Source organism: Parasteatoda tepidariorum, chromosome 5, assembly GCF_982258835.1.
Source record: "Parasteatoda tepidariorum strain Cologne lab strain chromosome 5, Ptep-v5.0, whole genome shotgun sequence".
Lineage (NCBI taxonomy): Eukaryota > Metazoa > Arthropoda > Arachnida > Araneae > Theridiidae > Parasteatoda > Parasteatoda tepidariorum.
Window position 1 is genome coordinate 49,945,515 of NC_141759.1, and position 9,779 is coordinate 49,955,293.

At 27.5% G+C, this 9,779-nt stretch overlaps 1 protein-coding gene across 2 annotated transcripts in view; it reads left to right on the forward strand.

Annotated features, from left to right (window-relative positions):
• The window catches only part of kri (uracil phosphoribosyltransferase krishah), a 32,455-nt gene extending 23,989 nt beyond the window's left edge, over positions 1–8,466 (forward strand). The window contains exons 7-8 of one of the 2 annotated variants that reach the window (XR_015433707.1): positions 2,176–2,340; positions 8,329–8,466. Coding sequence is in view for 1 of the 2 variants with exons in the window: in XM_087163900.1 (XP_087020026.1) it covers positions 2,176–2,282 (107 nt within the window). In the remaining variant the exon portion in view is untranslated. Of the gene's footprint in view, positions 1–2,175; positions 2,343–8,328 lie in introns of those variants that run through there. The other variant, XM_087163900.1, reaches the window with a different exon arrangement.
• Positions 8,467–9,779: the final 1,313 nt, after the last annotated feature.

Genomic DNA, 9,779 nt, shown 5'->3' on the forward strand with positions numbered 1-9,779 from the left:
ATAACAATAACCCAATAGGTCCAAAGGGCCACAAAGTGTGAGGTTTGAACAAATTGGATAAATTGATATCACCTTTGCTGGTAGGATACATTTCTATTTTAGTTTACATAGTATATTAGGAATATCTTCGAAAATGTATGTATATCAATTGTAAGAGTTTAATATATTATTATTTGGGTGCGTATAAGGATAAGGTTATTTATGTATTATTTATTAAAATGGATGGGTTGCATAATTGGATGTATCTCTGGATATAGTCATGATAAATAAAATTAAGGCCGAAATATATAACAGGGTCATTATAAAATTAAGGGGGAATATGATCGTTGAGGAAAGTGGTAGTACAATGCTAATGTGGGATAACAATAACCCAATAGGTCCAAAGGGCCACAAAGTGTGAGGTTTGAACAAATTGGATAAATTGATATCACCGAATTTTGAATAAGGGTTAAAACTAAAAATAAATAAAGATTAATGATAAATATGATAAAGTCATGCTATATCCAAACAATATATATATGATTTAAACAGTAAGCTGATGTTTCCAATAAGAAAAACTAATAAATTCACATTTATGCATGCCCATAACAAATAAAAAAAGGTACTCACCACATACAGAAGGAAAAAAGGTGATAGCTAATAGCTATAAAGGTAAAGCTAAAAAAACAATCACACAAAACTTTCTGTTCAACTAAACATTTATTTTTGTAAAACTACTTACTTTGATTATTTCGTAACAAACAAACAATATGATTGCAACGCATTTTGTAGCACAGAAAAAATATATCTTTTAAAAGGAAATGGGTGACAAGAGAATTTAACGAAACCAAAGGCGTCATGCATAAAGTTAAATATAAAAGAACGATTAATTTAACCGCTAAAATAAATATGAAAAGAAAACTTAAATTTGAGAGGGCTTTTAATGTTAAAAAAAATTAAAGGTATAAAATGTTGATTTTAAATTTTACAGAAATTGATTACAGCTATGGATTTAATTTAAAATAAAGGTTAAGAAAAAATGTAAAAAAAAATCCCTCAATACGGACCAAAGTCCACATCTCGGAGAATAAAAAAAAGGTAACCTCCCCAAAAGGTCGAGAGAAAAAGCATGTATTAAAAAAACTTAAAAATTCCTTAACTGGTATAGGACCAGAAAAATTACGGCCAATTAAATTTAAAGAGGCGGAGAGTTTGAAATTTAAAGGAAAGAGATTGGTTAGTTAGCCCCCCTAAAATTAAAAGAAGAAAATGAAAGGCGTGAATAGAGGGATTGGTTGACTTTCCCCACAGGAGGTGCGATGACCGCAATGACCATGAGAAAGGTCAACAAGAAAGTTAAAAATAAAATTGCTTAATAGAAAGAAAGGAATAATGTTTAAAGAAAAATTAAAGGCTTAAGTAAAATTAGAAAATTAAATTGTCACATTACATTAAGTGTATATGTGACAATCAATGTAATATAAAAAAAAGTATTTCAGCAATAAATGTTAGTAAATTACGGAAAAATGAAAAAAAACTAGATTAAAATATTTCCATTTTTTTTCAATAGCAATGACATTCACATAGCTTTTGTGGCTGATGTCTCAAGGTCAACTAATGAAACATCATACATCAAATCTCTGATGCAATAAATTTAGCACATGTTTTATACATGTATGCACTATATAATAGAATTGCATCACATTTTGCAACACTTCACATTACAAACATTTGATGTTTTCAATTTGGCGAAGGATAATTGACTATTAATCACAACAGCAAGCGATTGGCAAGTTGATAAAGGAATTGAAAAAGCCGGAAAGCATATTAGACTACTTGTGTTTTTTTGACCTCAAGTCTAATGAGATCTATTTTGTTAACGTCAAACTATGCTCATTGCTTTTCATTTGGTTATCTCATCTCACCGAGGCCATCGACTGACAGTTGTTTCATCTCAACAAGAGCACTAACTTTAATTTGTTGTGAAGAATTCCTGCCATTTGTTGTAATTAGGATTTTTTTTCTGGGTCTGAAAAATTTAAGAAGTACAGTTATAAGAAATTTCTGACTAAGATTGACTAACATAGAAAGTTGCTAGGTTTTATTGTTTGGCATGTATTATAGAAATTATATATTTATTTTTACGCAGTTTCAACTTTGTAGATTCAAATTTTTAATATCTGTCTTTCATTTCAGCTGCTACTTCTGTGATGAAAGCATACCCAACTATGACAATACTAACTTCTGAAGTCCATCCAATTGCTCCCAACCATTTTGGGCAGAAATATTTTGGCACTGATTGAAATTTTGTTTTCTGTTCCTAAATTGTGTTCATCACTTTTAGTCTGCTTTAGTCATACGGTATGATTTTATTTCTTTTAATGTTTTTACAGTTTATATAAATTTTGTGCATGCTTGATTAATTTTATTCTTTCTGGTATGTAGTATATCAGATGAGTTCAGTCTACTGATTACTTTCAGCATTATTGACAAGAACATAAAATAATTTTCTATGTCATTATATTGTTATTATAGTATAATTACACAATATAGAGAAAACTATGAGAGTATAATTTTACTGTATTTAAATATTATCATTGATTTATTCTTTTGGGGAGGGGATGAAATAATTTTTTTTTAGTTCTTGAGTTTTGTTAATTTTTATTAGCCTGCTATAATCCTATGCTTTTTACATGTGTTATGCTTGAAAACTCAATACAGGGTGCGTAGTGTTTTTAAAAAGTGCTTAAAGGTGCTTATTTTTGATTTACCTTCTTTAAAAGCCCTTAAAGGTGCTTTTTTTTATTTGGGATTTGTAAAAAGTGCTTAATTTTCTATCGTTTAAAAAGAGATTTTTTTCTTTGCCGTGTCAATTGTCGTTCTAAATTACAAAAAAATTCATGATTTCTCACAATTTTCTCTGCAATATTTATCAGAAACTAGTTATTTCATCGTAATTACGTAAAGTTTTTGAAAATGTTTTTGAATTTTATTTCTGTAAATTAAGAACTTTAAACTATAAAAAAAATATTTTTATTGCTGCGCAGATCCTAATTATGATTTTTTTTTGGAAAGTGATTACAAATATTTTTTGAGTGCTTAAAAAGTACTTAAAAGGGCCTTATTTTTTGTTGAAAAATCTGGCTATGCACCCTGTTAATATTAATTTTACTAGTACCATAATAAAATCATGAATGTGCAAAAAAATTTCTTTGAAATTAAAGTATTTAAAGGAAAAGAATATATAATAAAAGCTTATACTTTCTAGACTAGGTGTGACATTTTGAATCATGTTAGTCAAACCTGAAACAAATAAAAAAACGCACTTTTTCTAAGTCAAACTTGCAGATTTGTAATTTTGACGTTTTGTCAATAAAATAACAGTGATAAATTAATCACATTGAGAATTCAATAATAGTTTAATTTATGACGGTATACAGGGGTCTGTCCAGACCGAATTTACTACCGTTTAGCGGTACCTTCACAAATTCAACTTTATGAAAAACGGTAGTTTCACAAATTTAATTTTAGGAAAAACGGTAGTTTCACAAAATACTTTTTCTTAAAATTTTATTTTTGTATTCCTTAAGAAATGATAAATCCATATTCTTGCTATATTTTTGTGTTGGATTTTTAAATATAATTTTTAAATTTTCACAAAATAGGTACCTTTCAGAAAAACCTAGACAGACCCCTGGTATAGTTACATAAAATGGAAATAACTACAAAGATGTAACTTTAAATAGCATCATTTGAATATTTGACATAGATTTGAATATTTGACATTTTTCATAGTTGCTTTTAAGTATCGGAAAACCTATATAATTGAGTGACTTGTCAATATTAAAAACGTTTTTTTTAATGCATATTCGATATACATTATATTTATATTACTACATGTTCAAACTGTTGAATAATATTTTGTATCAATTGAATCCAAGCAAGGAAAACTAGGAGTATGGTATGCATTAATAAATTTTAGCTTGAAACAGTGCCTTGTTTAAAAAAGTTAAAATTAAAAAATTTAGTGTTATATTATTTTGATTTAAAATTTTTTCTTTTAGTCTCTGAATGAAATTATGGGAAACAATTCATTCTTATAGAGTCCTAAAAACTCAAAGTTCTCTTATTTGGTATTCAAAAGAATAAACATATTAAATATCATACCAAAATTTTTAGTTAATCAATAATTTGCCACCCTTGCTATTTCACTTGGTTTAGTCAATTAATCACTGAAAAATTTAAGGTTACTAATCTGATAGTTATGTAAATTGTGTGTTTTAGTGAGGTCATACAGTGTTTTCATTACAGAAAAAAAAAAATGAAAGAATTTCTCACCCTTTCTCAAAAACAGGGTGAGATCTCAAAAAGTTAAGTGAGATTTCTAAAAATTAAAATAACACGAATAGACTTGGAAAAAAAATATTTCTTTAATTATAATACATTTTTAAAGCATTGAATATTTTTGCTGCTTCATCATATGTAAAACGTTCTATATCTACTTTTTCATCACCTTTTCTCATTAGGTTGCTCAAATGTTTATCAGTCATTTGTGTACGATATTTTGAGTGCTAAATGACCTTTCAACAGATGCTGAACAATTCGGAATCACTTAGTAATTTGTAGCATTGAAAAAAATTTAAACATCTTACCTGAAGAAATCTTACCTTCCGTGAACAAGTGGTTGCAGAAAAATGTGTTCTGAAAAGTATTCCTTCATTCGGGGGGGGGGGGGGGGGGGGGCATTGTGTTCTGCTGTTCGCACCGGTTCTAAACAATACTGGTAAATAGGGAAGCTAGATAACAGGGATCTATGTTGAAAATAATGAAAGATCAAGGAAGAAAAGTAAAACGGATTTTATTAAAAATGGCAGAAGACAAATTTTTTTCCAAAATTCGCTCATTTTGAAATTTATTAATAGAGTGCGCGATCTTCTCGCGTTAATAATTTTTTAATGTGAGAGAAGAAAAAAATAAGCGAGGTGCTCGCGTTCTCGCGCTGTAGTGGAAACACTGTCATAGAACTTTAATCCCTGAAATAATTATGTATATTAATGTTCGGAATTTGTTAATTGAAAGTTAGTGTGCCAAAAAAAATATGGAACTCCTGAAATAACTATTGACCTAATGACTGGATTTTCACGTTTTAGGACTCAATCGTAATGGTTTAAGGGGGTGATTTCATATATGCTAATTAACTTGTGTAGATAATATTGTAAGTTACGAAAACAGACACAGCAACGTACTTACTCTGAATAAACACACATTTTGTATTTTGCCATGTAAAGTTACATACTTCAAAATGATGTAAAACAATTTATACCTTATAATTCAATTTTTTTCTCGGCTATTATTAAATAATATAATAAATATTTACTAAAATTATCTTTGGACAAGAGAATTTTATAATAATCTGCAAAAATGTTTAAATTCTTGACATATGGCTAAATACGCAAGAAATAAAAATAACTTTAAAGTGCTCTCTTGACCAAATTATTCCCATATTTTCCAGATTGTGGCTACCCTCTATATTTTGGGGGTTAGAAATCCAAATCCGTCAAAAGAAAGGTATGTTTATTCAGAGAAAGTATGTTTTTGTGTCTGATTTTGTAACTAAAAATATCGTCTGCACTAATTAATTTGCATATTTTAGACAACCCCATGAACCATTAAGCTTGAGTCCTAGAACGTGAAAGTCCAATCATTAGATTATATGTTATTCATGAATGTCCTTTTTTTATTTTTGCAATGTACACTTTTATCATATTTTTGATTAATAAATGTAAAAAAGAAGAAAAAATCACAATTTCTTACCAACCTAGCCATTTTGAACTAAAGTCTGTGTTTATATTTAATAATGTTTGTAATGTGTGGGTATTAATTAATATCACATCATGCAAAACCCAAGGTTAGGAAATACCATAATCTAAAATGAATCTATTTTTGCACTCAGTGTTGAAATTAATAAAGGTAATCAAGATGTTATGACTTGTGATATCTTTGCAGCACTGATAACATTGATAACGTTTCATGTTAAGCTATTAAATGAAATTTTTCTGAAAGCAATAGTTTAAGTGACATTTATGGTTTCAGCCATTAAGAGTTTTTTTAAAAAAAGGATAAACTTGTTTCTTTTTACTGTTAAGAATACTATGCACTGTCAAAAGTAAACCTATAAATCTAAATGAAGGACTTAGTCATTAAAAAAAAAGTGTTCAAAAATTAAATATAATATCTATGGCTTGTTTAAAATTTCTAATAAAGTATGTAAATCATTCACTTTTGAAGATGTTATTAAAGTGTTTCTTTGAACCTTCACATTCTTAGGATGGCTCAGTACCAGTTATGTGCATAAAGCTTTGTAGCTATTCTTATGCTGAGATCAATGGATTAAAAAAATAGAAAAAAATCAAAATACAAATATAATCATTGAAGTATTGTGAAAGATTTGTTGAAGTTTATATTCAAAAATCTTTGTAAGGTGTACATCTTTAAGTATTATGATTAAAATTAGGAACTACAATCGTTGTGAGCTTTTTATTCTAGACATTGCTCAAAATGCGTGTTTAAAAAATGGACTTGATATTCTGATGTTGGTCCCGTTGTCAAACTGGAAATATGTAGCATGGTTAAAAACTGTTTTTAACTGGAACATTGAATTTTGAGCTTACCAAAAGCTGTGTGGACTAAAAGATTTTTTCTAACTATTTTTCAGCGAATGAAGTGTAGGAAATTTTTTACTGACTTTACATTGACACAGATTCTTACAGGACATTGAAATTTTAATAGCTACTTGTTTAGGTTTAATTTGGTAAATTTTGTGCTTGTGGTCAGGATGTTGAAACTGTAGAACACATATTTTAATGAAATTTATATTCAAGTCAAAAAGAAAGCTTAAAAAAGGAACTGAGACATTCAGGTATTTCTTGGCTACATGTTTTGTCCTTACTAGTTAAATGAATTGAAAACCTAAATATTTTACGGAATTTTGAATGCAACTTAAACTTTCAATTGTTCTGTTTCTTCTTAATTTACGACTGTACTTTGCCGTTTTACATCTGTAAGCCTCATGTTATACTTTGTGGAGCATGATGAGTTGTTTAATAATTTAAATAAGAAAATGGACATATCATTTGATTCTAATTTTCAAACTTCTTTTATTAAATTGTTCTTTAATAGAAGAATAAAATAGCTCCAAGTAAATTCTTAACTTCATGTTAAATTTTTGCCGAAATCACTTAGTACATACATTTTTGGCGAAGGTTTTTAAAGTCAATGGTAGCTTTTACAAGGTTGTCACGGGCCTTATAAATTTTTAATAGTAATATTAGATTTTTAAAAATTACTTTATGGTTTAGTGATAGGATTATGAAAAGTTACATCTATAATATACTCAGCTACACCGACCCCAAAGTCCAAAACTTTGCCTTAGTGTTTTAAAAAGTATGTATGAAATTTCTCATGTAGTTGTTAAATTTGTGTTAGACATTAAAAAAGCAAATTTTTTTGTTCTATTTTTTAAACACGCATTTTCAGCTGTGTTCAAAATGAAAAGCTCATCAATGATAAATGAAATATGATTTCATCATAGATGTAGAAGAATTAAAAGTTTATAAACTTACCTTTAAATGACACTGAAGTCTTAAAATATGTGATCCAAAACTTTGATTATTCATATCATAAATTTCATATTTTAGCACACTCAAAACAGTGTGTTGCTTCAAAATGTTAGATTTTATTGCTTGTCTATATTTTTATTAATGTTTGAGAATGCTTCTTTTATTAATTACGGACAAAGAAAGTTCTTAGCTATCTGAGTTGAATGATAAGTTGTTATAGAGAGTAACAGGCTATTTAGGGACAATTAATTTCACTGAAATTTTAGATTCCGTTATTTTTATTTAATTAGTTTAATCGATGCAGCAAGTCTAGTCGCATAATCAAGTGCAAAAGCACCGTGACTAGAATTTTCTTTATCTGTAAATTATACCAAAAGCATTACAGGGTATGTTCTAATAAAGAAAAAAATAGCTGGTTGTGCTCAAAAATGTTAGCATTGTATACTTTTTTTTTTTTTATCACTTTTTGACCTTATAAAATTAAGTCATAATTTTACTAACACTTTTAGTCCTTATAAATTAAGTCATATTTGAAAAAATTTCTGGTTAAATGAGTTTAAAAGTTAGACACAAAAATACCTGATAAAAACTATTAGAACCATTTTTTCCTGGTTCCACCCCTCATACTCAAAATCACAGATTTAGATTCTTAATTTATTTAAATTGTTTTGTGAAAAATAATATAAATTAATTTTTTTTAATGTTTATAAAATGTCTTTTTATTTTACAGGTGTACATCCAACTGTAAAAAAGATGAGAAATTTTGTTTTAGTTTTTTTCCCCTTGTGATATCATGTGTATAAATATCAGAAAATTTAATTTATTATATTTGTTACATTTTGCAATAAAGTGTTTACATTACATATAACTTTTTGCATCTTCTTGATTTAAAATTATTGTTTTCCTTACTGTTGGTGGGCATTTAATATTTTTATTAACCACAAATTTTTGGAAGTGTGTTTTTTCAGTTGTTGCTTGATATTTTAAAGGAAGCCAAACGATATGTATTGAAGTATTAATATTATATACATTGCATGAAGTATTAATAATATAAACATGAAGAAGCCAATATTCTTGTTTATCAGAAAATATATTAATATACAGTGCTCCAAATAATAAAACCACCCAGAATAACTTATGTCTAATGTCTAAAGATCGAATCTTCACGCTCTAGGACTCAATGGTTGAAGGGGGTGACCTCAAATATGCTAATTAATTAGTCTAGGAAAATGACTTTTTCTGAATTAACATACCTTTTTTTTCAACAGATTCAGATCAGACCCCTTAAATATAAGGGGTAGCTGCAATCTGGAATATATGACTCTAATTGTTTGGTTAGGAGAGAGCTCCTAAGCTGGAGGAACCTCTTAATGTTTATTTTATTTTTTGCATATTTCAAATTATTAGCTTTTCATGTTCTGACACTTAATTTTAATGGTAACAGGACCTAACCTTAAATATGCTTATTAATTAATGCAAAGAAGATTTTTAAGTTAAATGTACTTTTTTGAACAAACATGTGCTCTTGTACCCATGTTTGTTTGGATTTGTGCTCTTTAAAATTATACAATCTGAAAAATATGTTTCCAATAGTTAAAGCAGGTGAGTGGTTGCAAGATTGGGTTCCTTAATGCTCATTTTACTTTTTGCTCATTTCCTTTTGTCTTGTGAACTTTATAAGCAAATTTAAAAATATTTTTTGGATACAATATAAAGTTAGTTTACCTTAAGATAAATCCATATGAAAAATAATTTTATTTTTTCTTACTTCATTTAATAATTGTCCAAAACTTTTTAAATTGTAAGGTATACAAATTTTAATATCATTTTAAGTTTGTAATTTTTAATGAAAAAATACATTATTTGAACAAATTTATTTGAATCTTGTGAAATCAATATTTAAATGTAAGATTTTCTAAAATTGAATAACTCAGAAACTATTCAGATTGATTTTGTTCAAATTTTGTATTTATTTGAAATCACCTATTTTAAAAGTTAAAAAAAAATTTTTTTTGCTTAATGATTGAAAGTTTTAGAATATTATGAAATAAAATAAGTATTAGTGTGGTTACTTCTATATTTTTAAGATCAAATAACCGAATTCTTCTAAGAAAAAAAAAAACGTTTATTCAGAGAAAGTAAGTTTTTATGTCTAATTTTGTGAATTAATATATCATCTGT